Source organism: Furipterus horrens, unplaced genomic scaffold (assembly GCF_987537825.1).
Source record: "Furipterus horrens unplaced genomic scaffold, mFurHor1.1.pri manual_scaffold_12, whole genome shotgun sequence".
Classification (NCBI taxonomy): domain Eukaryota; kingdom Metazoa; phylum Chordata; class Mammalia; order Chiroptera; family Furipteridae; genus Furipterus; species Furipterus horrens.
The window spans coordinates 91,416,302-91,444,269 of NW_028327182.1; the positions used below are offsets into that span (position 1 = coordinate 91,416,302).

At 41.9% G+C, this 27,968-nt stretch overlaps 1 protein-coding gene across 1 annotated transcript; it reads left to right on the forward strand.

The window, feature by feature from the left end:
• Positions 1 to 947: 947 nt before the first annotated feature.
• Positions 948 to 26,415, forward strand: CFAP97 (cilia and flagella associated protein 97). The gene is made up of 5 exons (XM_090258626.1): positions 948 to 1,086; positions 7,195 to 8,243; positions 17,668 to 17,936; positions 22,098 to 22,248; positions 23,343 to 26,415. The coding sequence occupies exons 2-5, from the start codon at positions 7,211 to 7,213 to the stop codon at positions 23,468 to 23,470; spliced, it is 1,581 nt and encodes a 526-aa protein (XP_090114752.1). The 5' UTR covers positions 948 to 1,086; positions 7,195 to 7,210; the 3' UTR covers positions 23,471 to 26,415.
• Positions 26,416 to 27,968: the final 1,553 nt, after the last annotated feature.

The following is a 27,968-nucleotide window of genomic DNA, read 5'->3' on the forward strand; positions in this document are numbered from 1 at the left end:
GCAATATCGTCACCATGTTTCTATAGTCACCGTGCTGTACTTACTGCTTCTGTGGCCAGGTCTCCTGTTCCTGACTTTTGATTACTGACTTTCTTGCCTCCCCTCGTATAAGGACCCTAGTGATTACTTTGTGCCCACTTGGACAATCCCGGTTCATTTCCCCATCTCAATATCCCCAATCACTTAGCAAAGCCCCTTTTGCCATGTAAAGTAGCATATTCACAGGTTCTGGGGATTAGAAGGTGGACATCTTTGGGGCGCCATTATTCTACCGCCCCTACTATGTGCCTGTGAATTCAAAATAGAAAAATCATGGCATTCCATCTATTCCACAGAGATCATTTTTCTCTTAGGTTGTTGGAACTACCCACCTCGTTCCCCAGTCGTGAGGGCTTTCTCATACGTTACCAGTCCCTGGGCCAGAGAATTAATGGCCTGAACTGCAATCGGCTGATATAAACAATCACAAAGACACAGCCGCCCCATTTTTATTACTGCTGCCGTTGTGGTAAGTAATTACAAGAAAACGAAAGCACCTTTTGCCATTAAATTAGCACCACAACAACCTGCCTCAGCACCATTCCCCTTAATAGCGGGAACCGTAGCAGCAAGACCTGGGCGGAGCGCGCGGCATCTCCGGGGACGGAACCGTCCAGCACGTGTTCCTTCCTTTCGAACGCGGCGGGCCCGGCCTCCCGCTCCCCACTCGAGCGGGCGGGGCCGGTGGAGCCTCTCTAGGCCGCCGCGGCCCTCCGATCGCTCTGACGCCCGCCGCCAGGAGCTGAGAAGCGGGCCCCAGCCTCGCTCGCGCGACACTCGCGACTCGGCCCCTGCCGGCTCCTGCCCCGCCTTCCGCTTTCCCCGCCCCCGGAAGCCGAGCGGCGCCGCGCGGAGCCCGACGGCGCGGGGGAGGGCGCGTGCCGGCGCATGCGCGCAAGCCCGGAACGCCGCGGGCGGCGCGCGGGGCGGCTCTTGGCGCTCGGGTGAGCGGCGGGCGAGTGAGCGCTTCTTCCCGCGCCCGCCCGGCTGCTTTCCGTTCGGGGTCCGTTTCCTCTCTCCGAAGCCGGAGCAGCGGCGAGCCCTCAGGTCGGTGTAAGGAGGCGCGCGGGTGGGGAGCAGGCGCCCGGCCAGCCCCTCGGGCGGAGGGCGTAACCGCAGCGGAGGCGTCGGAGACGCGGGTCCCTGGAGCCGTCCACACCCCCAGCCCCGATTGGCACAGCCTGTGCCCAGGGCGCCTTCGGGGGGCGTGAGGGTCGGGGCCGGCTCTGAATTAAGCGGCAGCGACCGGGAGCCGGGCGCAGGTCACTCCCGCCCACCTCGGCGGACTTGAACCTGAACCCTGAGGTGGGGTGGGGGGGGGGGTGGGGGCTGTCGGTTATCTTCGGCCACCTCGGGGGTCGGCAGGGGGTGGCGAGCGGGGCCTCGGGCCTGCAACACCGATGCTTGCTTTAGGCCTCGGTGACCGTGTTGTACAGCCGGCTGCAGAAGCCGGGTGTCGCGGGCCCCAGACGCCGGCCCCGATCTGCGTGTTTTCCCGCCGAGCCGCGAAAGCAGGGGGACCTGCGCCGCCGACGCTGCGGGAGCGGGGCCTCGGGGAGCACCCGTCGTCGCCGAGCGCCGCGCAGGGGCTGCTCAGGCCTGATGAACGACCCTCTCACTTTTACCCTTTCCCCTTAGGCGGCGAAGAGAATCGTTGCCATTTGAAGCCCATAGTTATGATTCTCTAATGTAGATGGAGTCTCACGCACTTTGAAGTCACTGTCATCAAAAGGATTGCTTAGTGGACGGGACCGTTGGGTCGTTTTTCCGTAAATTAAGTCTTCAGAGCGTCTCGGCCCTTAACCGTACCTGTTGCGCATTATCAACTCAAATTTAAACCTGAAGACTTTCCCAGGCCGGGGGCCAAGCACCGCCTCTCCGGCGCGGTGGCCACTTAGGGAGGCAGGTGCTTACAGCTGGCGGGGACTCCGGAACCACGGAAATGCAGATAAGGGGACGGGGAGGGATGCTGGTGGGAGATAACCGGGAAACCGGCTCAGGGGGCAGGGGGTGACTTCCCTGCTCACCGAGCTGTCAAAGAGGAGAACCGGGGTTCAGTGGCAAGTCTGACTCCATCATCGGAGAAACACCCTTTGAATACCGTGTGTCGGCTCCTCCCTTGGGCGCCAGGAGACAGTGATGAGTAGCTTTCTGGGGTCCCCGGTCTGGGAAGGAGACAGCAGGGCCGGGACCAGTTTCAAAGACGCGGCTGATCCTTTGATTTGGGGATTGAGACCTGGTTCCTGCACTGTTAGGGTTGGGGAAGGGCATGTCCTCCCAGTGCGCGAATTCCCTCTGCAGCATCCCAGCAAGGGGACGTTCAGTCTTTCCTCCAGCGTCACCCATGCCCACGGCTCCTCACCGCAGGAAGCAGCCCGTGCAGCGCTGGCAGGCGGCTCAGGGGGCGCGGCAGCGTCCGGGGTCAGAGCGCCTGCGGGGGGCTGCCGGCTGATGTTCCCCTCTCTCTGTGCTGTTCGTGTCTGTCTGTCTGTCTCTCCTCCCTTCCTCCCTCCCCTCTATCTAAAAGCTCAATAAACATATCCTCAGGTGAGGATTGAAGATAGAAAGGCAGGGAGGGAGGGGCGGAGGCAGGGAAGAAAAGGAAGTAGCCCCGGTCCCTTTGGGGCGGTCCTACCACTAAACTCCAGACGGCCTTCTTATCCGCTCTGTCTGTTGGAGGAGTTCTGCCTGGAGCTGCAAGTAGCAGCTGTCAGATGTCTTTCCTCTCAGCCCTGCAAGTATCTGAATACATTCTGTTCTTGACATCCTTAATCAAGGCTGACGTTTTAAGACTCCTCACCCAGAACTGACCGCTTCATTCAGGAAGCTCTGGGGTGTGCCATGAAATCATTTGCTTTTAAAATTGAAGAAACTTAAAAAAAAAATTAAATCCCAAAGGTATTCTTAGCCGTGTAACAACATGAGAAAGGAAAAAACAGCCACTAGTCTTTTATTTCAGCTCTTCACTTTTTGATTACAGGGTGAGGTATCTTACCAAAAAAAGGGTAACTTTGGGGGGAATTTAATCACATTGTTTTGAGAGTTTAACGACAGTGGCCGTTTTGATTTGTTGTTTTTCTTTGTGAACCGGGGTGGGCAGAATGGGTTGGTAACCGTCAGCCACACTCTTTAAGTTTGTGATGAGCCTGATCGCAGTTCCTCCACCCAGGCTCTTAATTTTCCCCCTTGATCCTCTTTCCTGCCCTCATTCCCTCTCTCCCCTCAAGGGCTCATACTCTTAGGTATTTAATGTACGCCCTTCCCGTCCAGCCTGTACCTCTTTAGTTACGTGTCTGTGCCCATGAGGAATTGAGTCTTGGGTGTGTTTTCCGTTTTCCATAATGGTACTGCTGTGCGTGTAATTCTGCTGTTTAGTGAGCATTATTTTGTAGCTCTCAGCTCATCCTTCTTGATTGGTATATAATACGTCATATAAACCGTTTTGCTTCTCCATTTTCCTCTCACCAAGGCGTTGGGCTTTTTCCCAACTCACTGTCGTTACAAACAGTGCCATCTTGCGCATCCTTGTTCGCGTGCAGTTGCCTAGGAGCAGGAAACTGGGAAGCGGCAGGATCAGGTTTGAGGCTGGGCGCGCCTGGCTCGGGTCATTCCTCTTCACTCTGCAGACGCCCTGTCGTCACTTACGAGCTTCACTTCCTGCAGGGACACCACACTAACGGTAATGGGAATATGAAATACGCAGTGGCATTGCTGATTTTCTCCTGACAGGTCAGCTCTTCATTTGTGCCCTTTTTTCTCCTTGTTTTTGTTTCCATGTACAAATCGTATTATGAACCCAGTGTGGATAATCGTGTTGTCTACTGTATTTTTCATGCTGATATAGCACCTAAGTCAGGGGCCCACACATCGTTTTCAGCAAAGGGTGGGTTGGTGAATATGTGAGGCTTTGTGGGCCCCAGGGCCTCTGTCACAGCTACACAGCCTGCAGCTGCAGTGAGGAAGCTGCCAGAGTCAGTGCCTGGCCCCGGGAGTGGGCTGAGAGGTGTCGATTTATGAGAGATTTGGCCCTCACCTAGGTTCTAACACCTCCCCAAAACCTTGCACCCTACCCACGGGTAGGGGCTGGTTGCCAGGAGAACCAGTCAGATTAAAGGTTCGGACCGTGACCCTCTGGGAATGGGGGATGGAGACCGATTTGCCAGTGGCCAGGGACTTAACCAGGACTGTGCAGTGAAGCCTCCAAAACACCCGGGAGCAGGGCTGGTTGCTTCTCACGTCCGAGAGCTTCCACGGGCCTCTCCCTACAGATCTCTTCGTCCGACAGTTGGCCGTATCCTCCAGGATCCTTGGCAGTCAGTGGGGGACCTAGGGAGTAAGTGGGCTCCCTTGAGTTCTGCGAACTGTTCTAGCAGATGAAACCCCAGGACGAGCTGGTGGGACACTGCTTTATAGCCGCTGAGTCGGAGGTACGGGCAGCACCTGGATTTGTGACTGGCATCCTGCGTCGGAGGAGCCTCCAGTTTGCAGCTGGTTGTCAGAAAGCAAGGGTGACAGCCCGGTTTGCGGCTGGTCCTCAAGCTGAGGGTGGTCTCGAGGGACCGAGCCCTTCTCCTGTGGAGTCTGGTTTACACAGCAGGGTCAAAATCGCATTGAGTTCTCAGACACCCTGTCGGTGGCGGAGCATTGTCCGTGGGTGTGGGTGTGAGGGAGCCTTACCCACACTGGAATTTGCTCTGGGAACCTTTTCAGGCTGTGTTCCTGTGAAACTTACAGGGCCAAATGCATAGTAGTGTGCAGACCCTGGGGAAATACTTATTTTAATGGAATCATCATATTTCTCTAGTCAAGGTTTTTAAGTATTATAAACTGCTATAATTAATACCGTAACTTCTTCTCAATATTCTTAGGGAAAAATTTCAGAAATGAAGGTACTGGTTCAGACGACTTATGATTTTGGTGGCTCTCAAAATTAATTGCCAAATGCCTTTAAGAGACAAGTTTCAGTTTTTACAAATTACTACTTGAGAGAGTAGACTTTGATTTCAGAATGGGTAAATATTATATCTAAAACCTTATTGGATGTCTTTTTTTGAGGATTTGGGGAGAAGGCTTTCTTTTGTCTCTTTGAATTTTAAAACAAGAGGACATTATGTTACGGGAAGTAATATTTTTTGTATTTTAATATCTGTTAGGTATAAGTTTTATAATCTAATTTTTCTTAAGTATTTAAGATTTACTTAACACATCTTATTTCAGTTAAAATGTAATAATGTTAGAATTTTAAAACTCACTTGTACTTTGATTAATTTTGTCTTAGTTTAAATTTCCCTGAACATTACACTCCGCTTGCAAACTTATTTAATTAATTGCACAACTACAATTTTAATATACAGTATTCTATTTTCTTAAATACCCCAAACATTTGACAAGTTACTCTTAGCAGACCTAATAAACTCTTTTTAAGTACTTAGATGTTGTTTATAAACCTAAAAGTCCAAACTTACTGATTTAATCAGATTCCCTTGTAAGTTTAATACGTCAGAATCTCTTAAATTCTTTAAAACCTTAGGCAGACAAATGATCTGATGATGATAAAATGTATTACCACATGTACTTTACCCTGTCTTTTTAACTTACCATGTCAATATTAATAGCGCAAGTTTTGGTTGATCTTTAAATCATGTTCATACTTGTTTTTGTTTGTTGCAAGGTCATTCAAACAAAGGCTGCAGAGTATCATGGCTGATTTAGGATACAGATTACTTAATTTTTTATTGCTTGATTGGTTATAATGACATGAATCAAATTGAATATAGTGAGCACATAATTGGACTGTTTCCAATATGTTGTTACTGGAAATGTGTATACTACTTTCCTTTAACATCTCATTTTGGACTTGTGTCTTTCCGTAGAATTATTTTTTCATTTTTACGGAGGTTTTGAGTTTTTTGTTTTCAGTGCTAAGTTGTCCAGCCTGGACGGTGAAAGCCCCTTTGAAACCGTGTCCTTTGTTGTATTCCCACTGACCCAGGCATCCGGAATACTGTGCTTTCTGACAACAGTTGGACATTCGGGGTCCTTCCTGAGTCCCCCTCCCCTTCAGAAATGGAATCAGCTTTCTTGCAAGGTCCTGATTTTTTTAACTAAGTGATTAATTTTTTAGTGGAGAATAGTATTAGAGGTCACACTCTGAACTCAAGGGGATGAGTAATAGAAACGGTGGCCCTACTGCTAAGACCAATGAGAAAGAAAAATATTTTTCAAAAGCTACGATCCTATAATGATGTTTCCAATTTAGTTTCAACTGTATAAAGTATTAAAATATTTTTAAATCAACAAATCAATTGGTAATTTAAGGTCTGTAACCAAAACAGTTGTTTCTGCACTATGCTAGAGGCAACTACTTGGAACATTTTTATCCATTTCTTCCAATATTTAATTCCATGTGTCTAAATAATATGTTTTCTTTTACTTCTTTATTTTAGGCAGCCTGTTTGCTATAAAAGCTCTTGTACTAGGCTCCCTTTAACACAGTTTAGACATACTCTTCCCTTGGCGTCTTCCATATGCGGTTTCGGATTCAGCTTTAGAGGTTTGCTCTGAACTCCCTGTGGAGCCCACGTGTGTGCCTTGGAGTGTTCGTGTCTCTTTAAGAAGGGTAGAGGCAGCTTTTCTTTTTCGTGGGGGTCCTCTCCTTTCTGTTGCTGCTTCAGTAACTGCAGTGAAGGAGCAGAATAGGGCAAAGACAAGGACTAAAATGGGGAGGTTTGTCCATCTGCATTGCCTGCTTTCACTAAAATAACGTGTTTGGGCTGGCGTAGCTGATCTTAGGAGGCTTTAACACCATCCATTCTTATTCTGCATTCTAACTGTACTTTATAGAAGGCAGATTTTCCTTAGGGTTCATCTAAGTATCCATGTTTGTGATAGCCCTGCTGCGATGATCGATTTTGATTTTCCCGTGACCTGTACTATGAGACCTGTTTTTCGAATCACTGGCACAACTTGGAATTGCTCCTGTAGCCCCATTATCACTTCTCCGGGTTCTTGTGTTTTGGTGGGATTTTTGGGATCATGTTTCTCTTGATATATTAACCAGACCTCTCAGTCTGGGAAAACTGAATTACTGTATAGAAATAAAGAGTATTTTAAAATTACTCTTTAGCTGATGGTTACATTTTTCTCCTTTTTTAGATATATTTTTGCCAACATGGATCGGTTCGGAGATATATCAGAAAGTGAAGTGGACCATTCTTTCTTTGACAGTGACTTTGAAGAATCAAAGAAAAGTGAAAGTAACTCAGTTTTTGACAAGCAAAATGATAACCCTAAAGAGAGAACAGACAAAGATACAGAAAATGTAAACTCAAAATTTAGTCTGCAAAGAAAAGAAAGTAATTTTGCTGAGAAAGGAAATGAAAGAGAAGTGAAAACTCCTCCAAAAGAACACATAATAGAAAATGATAGTACACAAACTAGAAATTCTTTGTCATTGACCACTGCTTCAAGATCGAAAACATTGTGTGATGCCACAACAGGACATAAAATACACTTGACCATTCCAAGTAGCATTCCCAAGATTGTAAAAGAAGGTGAAGGTGATTACTATACCGATGGAGAGGACAGCAGCGATGATGGAAAGAAACATCGTGTCAGGTCCAAGTCAGCCAGGCCACCTAGGGATGTCAGGAAGGGCCGAAGGAAGAAGTATTCCAAGAGTAGTTCCTCTTCCTCGCAGTCCTCCTCCACTTCAAGTTCAGGCAGAGATTGTTCAGGTGCAGAGTCCGATAATTGTACATCTGATTCACCTCCATCATTAAAGGAACATCTCTCAGGTGGAACCCACCTGTCCCCCAAACAGAAATATAAACCAGGAGTCAAATCAGCAGGACCACAGCCTTCAAGTACTAACCCAAAAGTCGGTGACTGCACCGAGGAATCGGAAGATACTGTGACAGATGTCACTCCTTTATCCACCCCGGATATCAGCCCTGTTCAGTCTTTTGAACTGGACGCATCAAACGATCAGAAAGTAAAAGTTAAAAGGCAAGAAAATGTGAGTCAAGAAGTGTATGGAAATGTTGAGGATTTAAAAAATAATTTGAAATCAGCCAAAATAGGAAAAGAAAAACATGGGTCCGGTCTCAGCTCAAAGTCGTCTTCAGTGTTAGATTCCAGTTTAGACCACAAATATAAACAAAAAGCCTTACATGACACGATGGATTTGAATCAGCTCTTAAAAGGTAATTTTTCTTTTTCAAAACTGTATGTTGAATTTAAATATTAAACTTAAAGATATATTGAGCTTATATATTAAATGCTATGAATTTTTGTTGATTCTTCTAATAGATATGTTTGGGATCATTATAACTTTACTAAATATTCCAATTTATCATAAAAATTTCAGGAATATCATTATTTGTATCATTGCAAAGCTGATCAGCTAGTCCTAGAAACAGCTTCATGCTAGTTTGTTTTTGTCAGTGCCGTACAAACTCAAAGGGCCTAGAGGAACCAAGTGGATAAGGTAATTGAGACAGGTGGGAAGGACTCAGAATAAACTGTAGGACATTGTTCAGATTGTAAGTTAAAAGAGTAAAGAGCATTACTTGAAAGTAATTACCTAGTTGATAAAATAGCATAATTCAATTTTCAAATATAAATATTTTTAAATTAGAATAATCTTTATCGCTACATTTCTGTATCAATTTTTTATTCTTCATATTTCATTTGAAAGCAAGAATATATTCCAGGTGGACTAAAAGCAGCTTCAGACTTTCCTTTGGAGTTGTTAACATAACTAAAAAGATTCCACTTGCAGGTTTGATTTGAGGTCAGTTGAATATAACATTTGTAAGTTGTAAATAGGATCCTCTTTTTTTTTTGAAATGTTAGTTGAAAGAATAAATCTTGAGCTCCATAATTTGCATAGTGGTGAAAATGTAAGGGCATAAATAAATTCCTTATTTAGTCTAATAACTCATAGATTGACAAAGTATTTTGGAGCAGTTTATCCTTGGGAATATTCCCTCGTTTGTAGATTTGCTTTTCCCTTTGCTCCGCTTGACCCTGTTTACTGTGTCTGAAACATGGGACGCTCCGCACTGGCCATCGCCCCCTCGTGGCTAAGCCTCCACCCAATGTATCTTTCCTGGCCAGTGCTCCTTCAGTCTCTTAAAACTTTCAGGATTGAGACCTTTTCTATTCTTGCTCCTCTGCTGCTTTTGCTCACAACTAGAGTGATCTTTTAAAAAGTAAGTCAATCCTACTAATTTAACTCTTCCGTGGACTCACTCTTATATTAGAAATAAAATCCAAATTCCTTGTCATAGCCTAACAGACTGGATATCAGTGATTCTCACCCCAGGCAGCGTGTTAGTGTCGTCTGGAGAACTAGTAAACAGGTCGTTAAAGCCAGTATTGACGCCCAGGCCCGCCAAGGGCGTTCTGATGCAGTTGGTGTAAGGTGCTGCTAAGGTGGATGAGAAGAGCTGGCGCCCTACGTCACGAGACTGTTGCCCACGCCTCCTTTTAGTCCCCGTGGCTTGGCTCCAGCCACACTGCTTCCTTCCCGGTCTCGGAACACTGCACTTTCGGGGCGTTTGCACCCGCCATTCCCCTCTCTTTGCATAGGCTGCTGCTGCTTCTCACGTGTCAGCCTGTACTCACCTCTTCAGAGCGACTTCTTCTCAACACTCTGTCTAGTATCAGCATCACACCCTGGACTCGTACGTACTTCCGTCCCCACAGCCTGTTCCCTTCCATCAGAACACGTGTGAGACTCTGAAATGAGTGTAGTTTGTTTGCTTCTCTCTCCTTGGAGTATAAGCAGCAGGAGGGCAGGGTCTTTGCCTTCCTAGAATCCCCAGATCTAGCACTTGTGGGCAAACAGCCCAAGGCACTGAGAGCAGGCTTCTGTTGTTGCCCAGCTCCAATAGTTAGGAAAGGTATTTCATGTTTCACTGAAGTTTGGTTTTGTAGCAATTACCCATTAGTCTTAGATTTGCCCCCTGGAATTCATAGAGTAAGTCTGTGCCTCCTTCTACATTATAACCTTTAGTAAAGTTGATTAATATTCTCCTCTAGGGAAACTACCATTCTTTATCAAGCTATCCAGTGTAACAATTTTCACTTAAAAACTTTTATGGCCAATTGGAACTATTGTAACAATATAATCAATAAAATATACTTAAAAAAAAAAAAAAAAAAAAAAAAAAAACTCTTGTGGCCACTTTCCAGTCTGTAAGAGCTGCTCAACTTGATATGCATACAGGTCACTTGGGGATCCTGTTAAAATACAGATTCTGGTTCAGCAAATGTTGAGCAGAACCCAAGGAGCAACATTTACTGTCGATCCAAGGACCACACTCTGAATACCCAGATACTAAAAAAGATTTGGTTCCATGGGAAGTAAATACAAGTGTTTCTCACTATCGATATGGACAGCCTATGTATTTTTAAGTATGAAATGGGAGAAGCAATAATCACACCCAGACTCCCTCAACATTTATATGTCCCCAAATATAAATGAAGCACTGAGATACTGTTTGAACAGGGAAACTGAGCTAAAATGTACATAAGAAGGCAGGCTTTATTCATACTGCTGCACAGTGGGGCGCGTGGTCTCGGTGACTTGCTGCTACGTGGTGCCCAGGACTTTCAGAGGCACCGGAACACACGTGGCGCTTGCTAGTTGGTACCTGTTGCTGGGCTCCACCAAAGACTGGGTAATAATGAATTATTTCAAACACTAATGATGGCTGTCAGTGTACTGCATAACGTTTTTCTTTAGTTCTTTGAAATTATTCATTCTCAATTTACTCAGTGAAGTTTTTCAGATCCAAGAATGTTTTTATAAGCTGTCTTTCTTTTCCCACACGTAACTAAACCGCAGACGTGTGAATTGATGCGTGCGTGGTCGTGCCTTTTCTGCACGCAGTTTCCGAGTGTGCTCTGTCGCTTGCAGCTGCTGCTCTGTGGGCTTTCCCAGGTCTCTGTCTCACCTGGTTCCTTTACAGCCACTTCCGCTTCCTTGGAAGATATGTTCCCTTCATGTAAGGAAGACGGCGGCGGTAATGCATAACACGTCTTAGAAAGTATGAGCATGAGTGGTGACCCTGCCAGAACAGCTGAGGTAGGACCACGGCATGTGCTGCATCATCTGAATCGAAACATTTTCACCAGCTAAGTCCAAAGATACATAAAACAGTTTGTTGATTCAGCTGGTGACTTCGGAGTAAAAAATTGTGCAAGCTATTCCAGTAAACATCGGGGGAGAGTTTAGCTATGTGAGGGATGCCTGTAGCTGATAGCGTTAATGTTATTGGTTTAAAATAATTGTTATGTTTATTAATAAGTCTGTAAATTTGAACTATGAAATAATAAGCATGTGAAACAAAGGTTAATAAAAGAATATAAAATGAGGTATCCCAATTAGGGCCCATTAGACTATGAAACAGTGTTGAATTTGGGTGAAGAATATTCTGGAAGTGGAATCAAAATTTTAGGCTTCTCACTGTTATCCATGTGACCCTAGACAAACAGGAAGTATTCTGTGCCCCAGTTTTTTCATTTGTGGGTGAGGCGTTGCTATGTGTTGCTCCGGTCCAATTCTCAGCTGAGATTTCTGGGGTCCTATGAGAAGCACTAGAAGGAGAGATCGGTGTAGACTAGCAGCATTAGACAGCTGACGTCAAAGTAGGCCTTGCATATGTGTTAGGATTTCTGAATATTGAGCCTGGTTTAGGTGATTTCCCACACCTACCCCAAGCCTGCCTTTGGCCATGGAAATAGTGAAAAGGGTGTGGTTGGAGTTAGTTCTTTGACCTTGAGCTGTAAGTCACTGAATAGGCAGAGCATTAAAAAGTACAGCAGTAGAGTAAGCAGAAGTTTAGGCCTTGGCTTATGACCTAATCCCTCATATCTGGAGAGCGTTGAAGAAGCTGGCATGACTAGATTTGAAGATATGTTTCATATACTTTGTATGTAGGTTAAATTAGGTCAGTTTGGGAAGAATCTGTAGGGCAAACTAGAGACAGTTTAGAAATGCTCCATCTCAAATTTTATCGCATAGATTCAGTATGAAATAATTAGATGTATCATTAGGTGATGTATCCTGAGAAGAAAAATTGTAAGAGGAAGGAATCTGATTGAGGAAGGATTGATGAACAGAGAAACTGGTTAAACTTATTGCCAACCTAGGAGGGAAGGAAGCGAGAAGCCTTATTCAAGGAGAAGATAGGAACCCTGTTACGCTCCATGAGGAAGAGAATGCCTGTACAGCGGGCCCCCTTATCCTCAGGAATGCATTCTCGGACACCCTGTGGGTGCCTGAAACTGGGTTTGTACGGAACCCTGTGGATGCTATGTTTTTTCCTATGTATACCTAATCTATGATAACGTTTAATTTATAAATTAGGCACAGGAAGAGATTAACAACAGCTTAATAATAAAAGAGAACACTGGTAACAATGCACTGTAATAAAAATTAGGTAAATGGCTCTGGGGCCATTAGAAACTAAAGTAAGGGTCCCTTGAACACAGGCACTGCGGCCCAGCTGCAGCTTACCTGGCAATCCTGACGCCACCGAGTGACTGCAGTGTGGGCAGCGTGGGCAGCGTATGCAGCACGGGTGCCGGACAAAGGGATGATTCACGTCCCAGGGGGGCCGTGTGAGAGGTCATCATGCGACTCAGACGGCACACAATGTAAAACCTATGCATAGTTTATTTCTGGAATTCTCCACTTAATCTTTTTGGACCACAATTGACCACGGGTGACTGAAACCCCAGAAAGCAAAACCGTGGCAGGGGCAGGGGGTTGGGGGCGTGGATTCGGCACTGAGAGTAGCTACTAGCACATCCACCCTCGCAGCACGTTGATCCCTCTCCTGGCCCTTGACAGCAAGCAAAGTCGGGCAGGTGAGAAGGAAGTCTCAGGTTCCCACTACCAGGTGTTACCAGACATTTGAGAAGAGCTGAAGTCAAGAGAGGCACTGGACTCAGAGATGGGGAACCTGATACTTGAAGCAGAGTAAGAAGTGAAGCTCAGTGATTTTAGGCCAGAACAAAAGTATTTCAATTAATAAAACTGATGTGATTTGCTTTTTACACTCTTCTGTCACGTGTGTGTAGGGGAGTTTTCCAGGGGCCACACGGCAGCGGCAGAACAACGGGTGAACGCAGAAGCAGATCATGAAGACAGACAGTCTGCTACTGAGGCAGGCATTAAAAGAGATACTGAACGTTAAATTCTTCCACTCTAATTTTTTTTAATTTTTTAATAAAAATGTGATATTAACATCACTGGTTATTTTCAGATGAATTAATAATTTAAAATTTTCACTTTTTAATGTGGCAGATATTGATAGGTGTACCCCACATAAGCATTGCTTGGGGTGCTCAGTAATATTTAGGTGTGTAAATGGGTCATGAGGCCAAAAGTTTAAGGACCTCTAGAAGAATGGATTACAGTATATGATTTGTAGTGTATTAGAGGGAAAAAAATTAGCATAATTTTCCAAAAGGGGGAAAAATGAGAAAAAGAAATAAAGGGGTTTTTTTGTTTTTGTTTTTGTTTTTTAAGTAAGGTTGTGGGAAAAGAGATTAAACAATATAAATGGATGGTTTTAACTTGTAGATACTATCAGAAGGTGTTAAAAATTTTTAATCAAATCCAATGGAAAAATATATTTAAAATAATATAGAAAGAATGAAAACAAAGGCTTGAAAAATAGGTCAGGCAGGTATTAGCAAGGAGAAAATAGAACTCTCAGTCCTATTAGTGTACAAAACAGAATTCAAGGTGTCAAAAGCACTAAAAGGGACAAAGACTTATTTTACATTAATAAACTGACCAAATACACCAAAAAGATTTAAGAGCTGTTGACTTGAAATGCATCATAAAAGCAAAACAGAACTGGATGATGAAATTGACAAAGCCACAGTCACTATGGGACATTTGAGGACTAGTTAGCTCCATCCCCAGAACAAACGAACAAACAAACATTAACTGCCTGCTTGTGGACTGCACTTGGTCCGCAGGTATTTTGTCTGTCACACAACACTTTTTCCTAAGTGATCACATGTCAGTGGCTGTTCCTACACAAATGACCCAACACCAAGACTCTAAGGCAGGACTGGAGTCGCCTGAGCTCTCTTCACTCACATGCTGGTGTCTGGGTTTGGGAGACCTCAGCAGGACTGCCCCCCATGTCCCCTCTCTGTGTGTCCTGGCCTCTTCACAAACCGCAGCATCGGGGTAGTTGGATAACCTACGTGGGGGCTCATGTCTCCTGACTGCAGTGTTCCGGGGAACAAGGCAGAAACCTCTTCGCCTTCTATGACCTAGCCTCAGAAGTCACATGGCTTCAATTCCCCCACATTCTATTGGTTGAAACGGTTATAAACTTTCCCAGATTTAAGAGGAAGAGCATAGGCCCGCCCTCTTAATAAGAATGTCAGATAACCTATGGCCATGTTTTAAAACCTCTTCAGTCCATCCTCTGTCTTTACAATAATTTATACATATTCCTCCCAAACACCAAAATACACTTTTCCTTTCCAAAGATTCCCCCAACCTCAAGATCCAGGTCAAACAAGTCCAGATACAGCTGAGGCTGCTCAGACATGGTTCCTCAGGTATGTGTACCCCTTTGAGTACTTTGAGAATCTTCTGCCAGGAAGGACTACAAAGGAGTAGTAGTTATATATATGTATTTTTAATCTTCACCCAAAGACATTTTTTTTTTTCATTGCTTTTTAGAGAGAGAAACATTGCTGCTAGAGAGAAGCATTGATTGATTGCCTCCCATAGGTACATGGGACCAGGGATTGTATGTCCCCCAACCAGGAATCAAACCTGCAACCTTCGGTTATGGGACGACACTCCAGTGAACTGAGCCTCTCTGGCCTGGGCCAGTAGATATGTTTTTGAATCCCAGAAGTCCTGGCTCTTCTATATTTTCTAAATTTTGCTTGAAAACTGACTGAATTTCTTTTAGTCCATCTCTCCCATTATTGTGGATAAAACAAACCACTGATACTCTCACCATTCTGTGTGGAGGTCTGCTCAGACCAGGCCACAGGTGGCAGTAGGTACCTAGTCGAACAGCCAACAGTGCTGCTAAAATGCGGCCGCTGGGTCCTCTTCAGCAATCCCCTCCAGGTTCTGCCAGCTCTCCTTGTCACTGGTCTCAACCAGTGCCTTCTGTTTTAGGTTTCTGTTACAGTAGTACCCAGTTCCTGCTACTAGATGTTGCGTTAGTTATGCTACTATGATAGCACATCACAAAACTGAGAGGCGTGTAAAGCAGCAGCCTCGGATGACTCACAGACCAGGGTCACAGTGCTGCGGGCCCCTCTGTGTGGTCTGAGCTCCTCACAGCCTGGCAGCCTCGGGGCAGTCAGATGCACCTGGCAAGTCCCCCAGGGAGCAGGCAAATCCCGCAGGGAGCAGGCGGGGTCGGGGGCTGCATCTCCTGCTCTGCCCGGCTCTGAAAGACACTTCGGCTGTGTCTTATTGGTCCACATGGTCACAAGCCTGCCAGATTCAGAGGAAGGGGCCTGGAAGAATGTCACAGAATTTCTCATCTGACAAGTTGTTCACAAAGATGAAGAAACTCAGTAAATTTAAGTCATATTCCTTGAAATGTGGCTTACCAGTTTATAAGTTTGGATTAATTTAAAAAAAAAACAAACCTTTAAAAATCACTTTAAAAAGCAAATACTATTTTTCAAATAGGGATCGTGGCTGTGCCCACAGGATGGATTCTTTTTTAAGAACCAGTATTATATGAATAAGCTCTTCACATGGCTTGGGATAAAATTTTTAGTGGTAGCTTTATAGATGAATTTTTAAATGCTGTCTGTATCTCAGCTTAGATGAAAGTAAAGGTGATACTTCCAGTAAGTGGTGTTAGATGGCTCCAGAAATGGCTCTGCTGACGGACTCTGATGCTGAAATACTGTAACAACTTTGAACAGACTTGTTTCGTTGAAGAAAATTAGGAAAAACCATATTTCATAGATATGTGTACTTAAATGTGTACATAGTTATAGAAGTGTGTCCATGAAAGGTTATTCAAGTTAAAAAAAATTAGTTAGAAAAACCAATGGCTCATATACAGGGGTGGGCGATTTATTCTCTTATTACTGTTCATTAATTGTATTATTTATGTTACGACTGTAAACCTGCTTTTGCTCACCCCTATATTTGTGGTTGCTTCACACTAAAGCATATTGCCACTTTAGAAAAACATAACAGTAACACCCAGTATCAAAATATAAGCATTGCATAGGTATACTTTGCCATCAGAGTTAGAATGCTAATTTTAAAAATGAATTAAACTTCATTTTTTAATTAATTTATTGCTATTGCTTTATTTTACTTTTTAAAACGTTTTTAAATGCCATTAAGAAAATAGTTTTTAATTCCCTGTAGAATTTACATTTTAAAGGTTTTCATATATGGCTAAATTAATCTAGAAACCTTATTAAGTTCTACAAAGTGGGCATTGTTTGGAAATAAGATAATTATTTCAGCACATCTATATCTTTGTAAATGTGATCTCATTCAGATTTTGCCATTGACCCGGTATTGTTTTCAAGAAATTATCAACCATTAATTTCCTTATTTTTTCTATCAGGAAGCCCCTATAATAAAATTTTTTTTAAGTTTCTATAATCTCTGATTGACTTCAGTTAAATGTGGGGAGGTAGACTTACCGTTTTTGTGACCTTGCCTGAATGTTTTATTTTTACAGCAGTGACATTTTTAGATGAGGGTTAAAAATGTCTCTTCCCCTCACAGCACTGTGCCTGTAACAGTACAAAATGCTCAGCGAGTAAAAGAATTCACAGGAAGGTACTCAAGTAAGAACAAGTAGTGGTTACTTTAAAAAATATTGTGAAAAAAATAAATGTGCCAGTATATTGATCTGGTATAATGTATTCGTTTTTAGTATAGAGTTAGCTGAAACGTTTATTTAGCAAGCTTAATATTTTTAGAAACTTTTATGTGATAAAGTATGCAATGTATTTTTCTTGGTTAAAAACTTCATGCAATGTGTTCATGCCGGCTTGTGTTCGGTCAGGATTGAAGTGTTTGACTTTCACAGAAATATTTGTTTGAATACCAATATTAAGATCGTAAATCTTTTGGAGTAATATATTTTCAGATTAAGTTGCAAGTTTTAGAATATTCTGGGTTTGTTTTTGCCATTTCCTGGCCATTGTTTCCATCGGTCATTGCAGAGGGCATTTTATTTTTAAAGTACGCCTTCCAACTATCAAGACTGTCCGAATTAAGTCTGGTGTTAGTGCACTCGGCCGGAAGTTTCTGACTTCCCGAACTACTAAGCTGCCTTAGGGAAACATAAAATGAACATGACTGAGGCATTTTCCATAAATTACACCTGCCTTAGAACCAGAGCCATGTAATGTCTTATTAAAATATTGTCATTGTCTTGTGTATGGCTTTTATTCCCGAAGAACCCAGTAAGCATAACACGCTAAGCTGCCTCTGGATTTTTTCTATCCATTGTAGCCTGGATGCTATTAACATTATTTCATCCATACCTTTTCATGGACTAATGTAGTTTTCCTTTAAGAGTTAAACTTGTACCATCGTCTTTCTTTAGCCATTTTCCCCTCTCTTCATTTCTGTAGCTTTTCTGGAATTGGATAAAAAGGGACCACAGAAACATCACTTAGATCAGCCTTCGGCAGCACCAAGGAGAAACTACTCCTTCACAAGAGAGGAGGTGAGACAGATTGATCGGGAAAATCAGAGGCTTTTGAAAGAACTGTCGAGACAGGCTGAGAAACCAGGAAGCAAAGCTGCGGTTCCCAGAAGATCGATGAGCCACCCCCCTAAGTTATACCACAGCGCTGTCAACAGGCAGCGGGAACAGCAGAGGATCGAAAGAGAGAATTTGGTAAGTAACTGAGATGGTTACTTACCAAATGCATTGGATTAAGTCCAGCTTACCGGAAACCCAAAGACAGCCTCATTTTCAAACTTAATTATATAAAAGTAGGTTTAGATGTGTTTGCATTAAATGCATGATGAACTATGAGCCTGTAAGATACAATAGGTAGATTTCTGTTTTCCAACAAACTATGTTTTAAGGGAGCACGAAATGAAAATACTGAAAGCTCCATTATAAGTCACTGCAGGAAATGGTGTCCCGGGGTCAGATGTACTTCTGTGAAGTATTCAGTCTCTAGCTAAACCCATGTCACTGTTTTGTATCCCGGAAAGCTAAACTAGTTTATATATCACTTATTTCAGAGAATAAATATGTTCTCAGAGAGGTCAGATTTGGTGGCCTGCTACTTGAATTTATGAAAGACATTGATTGTTAAGAAACATAGTTACACTTTGATGTTCTAAGGAGTATTTATGGGGACTGTTAAAAATCTTCACATTAAATACTTACTTATTCATGCATTTTCATCATGAAATTCAGTTCATAATAATTGCTGTTGTTTACTGGGCTCTTACTAAATGCTAGGCATTATCCTTAGTGTCTTCCAAATATTAGCTTATTGAATCCTAACTATAATTCTTGCAGGTAGCTACTGTTTTTATCCACATCTTACAAATGAAATAACTGAGACCTAGAGGGGTTAAATAATTAGCCCAAGGACACAGCTAGTAAGTGGCTGAGCCAAGATTCTAAATCCAGGGAGTGTCTTAAACTAAAATTAGAGCCTTAATGACCACATAAATTCAGAGCTAAAATAATTGGTAAAGCTTCTACCTTCCTATCAGAAATATGGTATGTCTTCTCATTTATTCAAAGATTTCTTATACTCTACCTTAAGTAATGTTAGAGTAACTTTCTTCAAAACTATCCTTTTTTATTCTGTTGTGCATCAAAGTATTTCATTAAATTTCTAACTGCTTACTTTTGTAAACTTGATTTTTGTATTTTTATTTTATAGCCAGCCACCTAGCAAACCCTACCTAGAGACACGTTGGCTCTAATAGTATTTCATTATCAGCTGATACACTTTTAAATCTGCTTGCTAGGCTCTTCATAGTCAAAACACACGCATGCGCACACTTCTGTAGACATTCTGTGTCAGATGTACCGCACAAGCAGTGCCCATTACCACGTAATTTTTGTGATTGGTATTCCTTGATTTGCTCCGTCTCCCGTGATGGAGACCGATTCGTATGGCTGACAGGCAGGACAGCTAAAGCAGGGCTGTTCCAGGACTCTGAATTCACGTGCTAGCAATCCAGATGCTGTTTGGACTGCTACATTTCAGGACAAAGAGGTCCTGCTGTGCAGAGGAGGTAGGAAAGGAGAGCGGAGATACGTATACGATTCAGCCCGAGCTTCAGAGTCAAAAGCATGCTGCTGCTCTTCCTGGTGAACTGTGATTTCTTCATGATTTGTTTCACCACCGTTGTTTTCCAGTAGAGGGTGTGCTTGCTACATACAGACTCGGTTATATTAGAACTTTCTGATTTCCAGCAGGGGGACTCATTTTTTAGTTCATGAATTTTGAAATATGCTTGCTAAGACAGATATTCTTAAGAAAGAGCACAATCTTAGCAGAGGAGAGGGGGTCAGTAAGGTAATTAAACTAGTTTCACTTTGCTTTCTAATAGAAATGAGGTTATTCCATTCTTTTCTATGTATGTCAGTTTCTTTAGCTGTGAAAGGAGAGGGGGAGTAATTGAAGCAAAAGTCGAGAAGAAGTAGCATTGCTGCAGGGATGTGTGGGATTAGAGCCTAGAGCTCAGGTAGTTTATTTCCATTTTAAGTCCAGAGAAATACAAACAAGCAGACAATAAAGTAGACCATCATCTTCCTACTCAGGAGTTCCTGTGTTAAAATAAAAGTAATGCACGCATAAATTTAGAAATTTAGACTCTTCTTAAAAACATTAAGTGAAAAATAAAATCCTCTTTTTCTTCTGTTCTCTGCTGGTCTAGATGAGTAATTCTAGAGCTCTTAGAATGGAAAACTGTTAAGGAGAGAGTGATACATTGTCACAAAGATGGAGATTTATAGCAAGTCTCATACATAGTATGGAGTAAGCATGTTAGTCTGTTGACTCATCAGTACCTTTGTTCTAAGATCTTGAAGTTTCTGGTTCATTCAGTCTGGTTCTTCCTCTCTACTTTTATTGTCTGTTGTCTCCTTCCCTAAAAGAAAGAAACCAAAGGATGGCTAAGTATTGCTCCAGCTATAGGAAGTGAGGGAGAACGGTCCTGATTTTCCCTGGCTGGAGGACGCTTGTTACTCTCTGATGTCCTTCAGGGTCTTTGCTTTATCATTTTAGAAACAATAAAGCAGTTCTTCCCTATAGAAAAATACAGAAATCATTAACACATTATTTACTTATTCATTTGTTTTGACCTTTCTGCCTCTGAAGACAGGATTCAGGCTGGGTGGTTTTTCTTTCTAAAAAGAATGATACCTCCAAGATCAAAAAGAAGAAGAAGAAATGTTTAGACAAACTATTTTGGGATTCATTATTAGAATCTGATTTGAGTAGCAGTTCTAAGATTCGGCAAACCATAAATTAGAATATAAGTAACCATTCTTACCATTTTTTAATTCATTAAACAAATATTTAATTGTGAGCTATGTAAGATACTGGAAGGAATATTAAAATATATATTTAAACTACTGCACTGTCATGTAATTTATAACTTAGCTGGGAAGATATATATTACATGTCTAACAACTAGAAAATAATACAAAGCAGTATTAATAACAGCACTAATATTTAGTAAGTTATTACTGTATGCCAGGCACTGTTCTGAGCACTTCATAGACATTGTCTCACTTACTACTCAAAACTGTTCAAGATTTATTTTATTGTTACTATCCCTATCGAGTTATTTTTCCCCTGAAGCGCTGGCTCTGCCGCCCTCCGTCCTCCTCTGGGACTGCCCAGAACTCTGCTGGTGGGGCCTCGGAATAGAAGGGCAGGGGGTGAAAATGCCAAGAGCAGGACACTGAGTAGAAAAAGTGCAGAAAGCGGTGGTGGTGGTGGTGATGGTTCACAGTGGTGTGCCTGTACTAAATGCCTCTGAATGCTGTGCTTGAAAATGGTGATGATGGCGACTCTCAGGTTATGCATGCTTTCCCACAATATAAAGAAAATTTAAATGGAAGAAGAAGGAAGAAAGATTGTGCAGAGGGAAACCTGTCCTATGATGGAACAGATGAGGCTGATATTTTAATGTCCATCTTGGTGCACAACACAACTCTCTTTTCAGATAAAGTTCAGTGTGCTACAGAGAAAGTTGACATCAATAAGGAAAATAATAAAACACAACCATGGGTAAATTCCCCAATCCATTGTCTAACTTAAACACTATTCCTTTCTCAGTGATGCCTAGGGAAGAGCAAACAAAAGAAATTCACCTTCTGAAGAAAGAAAACAAAATTAGGAACAGTATACATTAGATTCTTACTGAATCGTCTTAAAATACCATGTCATGGTGTATGGCGTTGCCTTGGCTAGTTGCTTTATAGATGCATTATATTCTGTAATAGTTTATTTTCAAACTTAACAGCAAAAACTTCTTTATTTCCCAAACTAAATTTTATGCAGAATCCTCAGTTTATAAAACAGGCAGATCAGAAAGCACAGTTAGGCTGGTAGAAATTGGGAGTGGAGTGGCCCTGCCCACTGGACCTTTGTTCAATGTCGTGGTCACCCTGGGGTCTCTGCTGGAAAGGTGAAACGGGCCGAAAGCTGCTGCTGTGTGATCAGATATAGGATTTGTAGTAGTTGTAATAGTTTATGGTCATTTCTGGGCTCTTAGCATTACTATTCCCATGATGTCATTTCTATGTTTGCTAAAACTGTAACGTGATATAAAAGAGAAATGTACCTGTAATCAGTTGTTAAAATCATAGTGGTTTTGGTTAGCTATGGGGTAAATCAGAGCCCTTCAATTCTCCTGAAACTATATTATTTGAAATATTTTTTTCACATTGTATGTCATCAGTGATTTAAAGTCTTTATTTAATAAATTTCAGGTTCTAAAAATAATTCTCCTTTTGGGAACATATTACTATTTATCTGACGTTGACTTTCAAATTACTTGTCTTTAAATGAAGGCTTTATTAAAGAGGCTTGAAGCCGTGAAGCCGACAGTCGGCATGAAGCGCTCGGAACAGCTGATGGACTATCATCGCAACATGGGCTATCTCAGCTCGTCCCCGTCCCCAAGGCGCGTGAGGTCCACTCTCGGCCAGTACAGCCCACTAAGTAAGCGCATTCAAAGTTCTTTTGTCCTTGTTCGTGTCCTTTTCTGAAAGTACAGCTTTTGTTCTTGTGATAGCGCTTTAACCTGCCGGCTTCCGGAACGCGCTCTATGGCTTCTCACTGGCGCTGTGCTGTGTTTCTGTCCGTTCCCTCACTACCGGGTTTCATTTACCGCGGGCATGGCAGCGTGGGGAGGAGACCAGGAGCGAAAACAACTGAAGATATCAGTAGTTTTCTTAGATAATGGAAGAGAGACTTTTAATAACTTCAGCATATTTAGTAAAGGAAGAAATGAATAGATGTGCTGTTTAAAAATTGCTGGAACATTTTCCCTAACCAGTTAAGATTAATATCTTCAGCCCTGTACGTGCTTTGTCTCCCTCACTGAAACAAAATTAGCAATAAGTAGAGTCCTCAGATGTCATCCCTCCTGATGCTTGTTATGCGATCAGTCACACCGGCTTAGTGTTGTGTCACAGGGAACACGGGTACCAAGTGGCCACTCAGGCTGGGGTGTGCAGTGCGCAGGAGGCCAGACACCTTCCCGGGCAGAAGTCCGTGCTGTTACTGCAGGTGTGGGTTCTAGACTAGAGAAAATAGAAGCCGGAACTGAAAGAAAGTTGGAACCACCCATCATGCCACAGCCTCCTAGTGCTCATGTGAGTCTCAACAGTCAGGTGACTAGTAATTCCACTCCCTCTCCAGCACACTTCCTTGAGATAGTGACCAAGATGGGTGTCTTGTTCCAGTAACCCAAGCTTAGTATTAGGTCTTAAATTTTTGTATTTATGGTTATATAAAAATTTTTTCACTTGAATCATATGATAAGCTTTTTAACACATTTATTCCGACCCCAAAGCTATTGAATCAAAATCCTCTAGTGTAGAATCTGAGGACATTTGTTATTACATCTTTTAACTTCCACAGGGAACTCTGAAGTGCATTTCGGGTTGAAAATTAGACTATTAAAAACACATGAGATAGGAAAGAAAAATTGAGTCTGGACATAAAATTAGGAGAGGAAGTTTATCAGATGAGGGTTCATGTATTTGGTGTCAAGGATTCACAGTCGTTTCTTGTTCTTCGTGTGTTCTCAGGAGGAGCTTCCAGGACATTGAGCGCTACCAGCGGTCTCAGCTATAAGAGTGAGGGGGCCGTCGCTGACGCATCCAGTAGCCTGTTGCTGAGGCCTAAGCTCCCCAATGTTCGGGCAGCTTGGTTATAAAACTCTTTGCTTTAAACATTGATCATCCGATTCATACTGAAGTGCTCTTGTGTATACTGTAGTTCTCTGTGTAAACATCTATGATAACTGTTGAAAGAATTTTAAGTCATACAACAATGAGTTGTAATTTACTATAATTCAATGTAAAATTGTTTTCAAAAAAGACAGTTTAATGTAAAATCAGTGTTTCCTATGGGGATGTATTTCTAGGAGATGTAGGTGTATTTAGTAGAGAAATGCATGTATATGATCTCAGCAGAGATACTGACTCAGCTGTCAGACCAACAAAACAGTTGTGAGAATGTCCCTGCACATGGGACACGTGGCGTTAACTGAACAGGTCTCATTTTATTTTATTTTCATTTCTTATAAGCTTTAAACCATGAGCATAACTCCTGAATTTGACTGGCTTTGTTTCTGTTAGCTTCAGGATTAAGGTGGTATGACTCATAATTTGTAACACATTCTTATTAATGAACAAATGTTGGAATTTGTTTTCATTGGGGAGCTAGTTTCCTGGCACAGTCCTTACTGATTCTCCAGAGATAATCTGCTCCTTCTGCATAAGTGCTCCGAGTTAGGTCTTAAAGTTCAATCAGCCATTGCAAACCATTTCAGAATAGGAGTAGTAGGAAATTCCATTTAGGAGCTTCTCTTTCGTGTTTTTGTACATCCGGGTAAAGTACTATTAATCACTCTGAGAAATGAGGTTGGCCTTAGAGCTACAGTCTGTTTGCATTGTGAATAGTTTGTCCAAGGAGGGAGATTATCATAAGCAAAAACAAATATTTTTTGAATCAGCAAAATAGCACCGCCCGTTTGAAGAGCCAGGGAGCACCTCCTAAGCTGTATCTGAAGTGCTTTAAGTAATACTTCTGACAAGTTGTGTTATATTTAGTATTTATTGTATTAAGAAAGAAGTTAAGAAAGAAATGTATTGTCTCACAGCTTTAGCAATTCCAGCTAGTGTTTTTAAGGGCTGGAAAAGAAACCTAAAATGTAAACGATAAAGAGGGGAAATCCCACATTGTTGAGGCTGCTTTAAACGTCTGCTGCTTTTCTTGTTTTGTTGCTTGGTTTGGGCCTACAGGTTGAATCCTGGAATGTCATTTTCGCTAATTCCACTTTAAAGTCTTAGTAATCTTACTGGACTAGTAAGGTATTCTATAGTTGACTCTTGAAATTAGAATATTTTTCTAATTTTATTTTATATAGCAAAGTATATCACAGTTGTGGTTGCTTCTGCTGTTCTAGTTACCACTGTTTCCATTACCGGCCTTCCTGGTACATCCTTAGAATGTAGTGGAAAGCTCCCACGTTCAACGCCAAGCCTTTCTTTTATAATAAGGGTGTTTTCCTTTTGCCACAGTAAGAAGACTGGCATTTTTCTGGGTTAAATCAAGCTCTATAGCACGTGTGCAGAAAGCCAGACTGCATCTTGCCGAACATCATTTCACAGCTTCTTGGTCTTAGTCTGTGTTCCTAGACTGTGTTTAGGGTGGGGACTGGGCCAGTCCGTGTGAACACAGCCCAACTAGGGGTGGTTCTGCTGCTTTCTCTGGGCCCCAGCGTTTGTTCACTGTTATCTGATGCTCCGCTCTGATGAACAGGTTTTTCCGCCATCGAGTGTTCTGCTCTGTGTGTAAACCTCTGCTCCACTGACTCGGGGTTTTATTTTTTAACTGACTGCACTTGTGTCTGTATAACAACCTGTCTTTGGGAAGAGATAAGATAATGCTGAATTTAACCTCAGCATTTGCCCATTTGTCCAGTAGTGATTCACCAGTATTCTAAAATTGGTTTTAAGTTGTTAGGGAAAAAAACATATGTCACACGTTCTAATGTTCGTAATGGCATTGGTCTCTGAACATTTTACATGATCTTTGCCATATGTCAGGTACAACACATAATTTCACAGATAAAGCTATACTTTGATCTTAGGTACTGATTTAATGCCTTTAGTTTTTACCACTTTGACGGGAGATTCATCTGATGATTACTAACAAGAATTCAGCGTGAAGTAAAAGCCAGGAAGAATAAAATACTCATTTTTTCAAAGCAGAATTTATAATTCTGTTATCAGGAAAGAATGTGATAGTCTCTCATGAGTCGTGGTACTTTGGAGTTACGATTTAAGGGGCATTTTTATGAAGGACTGACTGGTCATTATAATGTTCTCATTTTCAAAAACAAAAAGTGAAGGATCATCTAGCACCACTTACATTTGGTTCACCTGTACCTTATTGTATATACTTGGAAGATTTACTTCTGCAACTAGAAATTATACTCTTCCAAAGTGTAAATTATTAGGCAAGATTCTTATTGAGAGTTATTTTCCTATCTGTCACATGCTGATATTGCCTTCTTTCTATTAAGATTCTGTGAAAGATTTTGAACTATTAAAATTATTTCCCATGTGAAAGCTATTAGCTCAGGCTTCCCCTACTTCCTTTTCTCACTCTCCATAAAGAGCTACCTTCTTAGCTGCTACTCCAAATAAAATTTTCCCAGTTAGCTTACAAATATAGTGTAATTCAGTTGTTTTTCACCCACTAACCCGAACATCCAAAATGGATACCAAGACAACTTTAAAAAGAGGTCATTGTGAAATACAATTGTGTGCTGCTCCTTTCCAGACTCAAACACTGCACACTGTGGAAAAGGTTATGACCAATATAATGTCAGTGACACAAGTTTATTATATTTTGATAATTAAATTCACAAATGTTTAATATCTTAAATGCCAAAGTCTTTACCTACAAATGATTGTATCCCATCCTAGAAAATGTGCTTAATACTAATGACTATTTCCATGAACGAAGATCAGTAAGAAACTGAAAAATCAATATGCTTTTAAATTTTTTTCAGTCCATTGTAATGTGTTTTAGTCATGAAGAAGTAGCTTGGCATAGTGAAAACAGAAATAAAAGAATTAAAGGTAACTGAGTTTTGAGCCTACATTTCTCTCTCAAATACATGGTCTTGTTCCCATTGAAAAAGTGTAATAATAACCTCTACGTGCTGCACAAGACTAAGAATTAATGAGAATGAAGTTGGAAGGAGGCTGTTAGTTATTTATAGAGTTTTTAAAGAGTTTGCTTAAAATTCCATTGTTGATCATCATCTCTTTTAAACCAAGTTATCTAATTTCTGTAAAATTATTACATTGCTACAATGGACACTATAGATTGAAGGAATGTCTTTTAAAAGTATTACCTACATCAACATTTCATATGTATTATGAGTGATAAGAAGCACTTTTTTTTTTTTTTACTTGCTGTTCAGACATCAGTTCAGGAACTAACATGACATTTTACTATAATTTATGAGGGTTTTATCCCTATGAACCTAACTTCACAGTGCTGTTATAAGATAGTAAAAGAATTTGGGTAGTCACCAAAAGATTAAAAACAAGGGTTCTAAATACACAGCATGTATATTACAATGGTAGTCTTCACAAAAATACCACATTTATTTGATGTATTGGGCTTATAGCTGATCTCCAGGTTTGGATGGGTCCCTGTTTTCTTTATGGCATCATAAGTAAATATATCTACTTCCCATGTAGTTACTAACTAGAAAAACGTATTGAGAAGTTTTTATTTTAAATTCTGTTTTGGAGAATATGAGAGGGTCATGGTCTTTTAGGTGACTATCCACAAGAAAAGGCCATCTTGTGGATTTTGTTGTCATTTGCCTAAATGTTAAAGAAATACAGAAAAGGGCACTAAACACAAATGTACAACTCATATACGCTGTCACAGAGCAGACACCTGGGTCACCGCAAGAATACTGTCCCGGCGATGGACCTCACAGATCCTTGGGGCTCACTCTGTCTGCCAAAGGGTAACAGCCGCCCTCACTTTTAACTCCACAGTGTTGTTTGGCCTGCTGTTTTTTCCCAGTATCATGTGAATGGAATTATAACATAGTCTTTTATGTCTGGCTGCTCTTTCTGAACATACTTAGGTTTGCGAGATGTTTCCGTGCTGTCTCAGGCAGCTGGAATTGGTTCTCACTTCTGTATCCCAGTCTGACCACACTGCGATTTCTTTATTCACTTTGTGGTCATTTGAGGCGGTTTCCAGCTCTCAACTATTACAAAGAATGATATGAAGACTTCCGTAGGTGTCCCTTGACTACCTGTGCATGAATTTTAATTCGGCATATTCATAGGAGTGGAGTTGTTGGGTCATAAAGTGTGCATACAGGGTTTGGTGGGTAAAGCCGGAGCTTCCCTAAGTGAGTACCAGTTACGCCCCCGCAGAAGGGTGTTCGTTCCTGTCGCTCCTTGAGCTCCCCTTGCTCCGTGTCCTCGCAGTACTTAGTGTTGGCCATGTTTGCCTTGAACCCTTGGGGTGGGTGTGTAAGGGGACGTTGTGATTTTAATGGCACTGCTCTAATTGAGCACTTGCAGTTTGCAGGACATTGGGAAGTGTCTTTTCAAGGATTTTGTTGTTGTTTTTGTCTGTTTCTATTGGTTGAATGTCTATTTCTT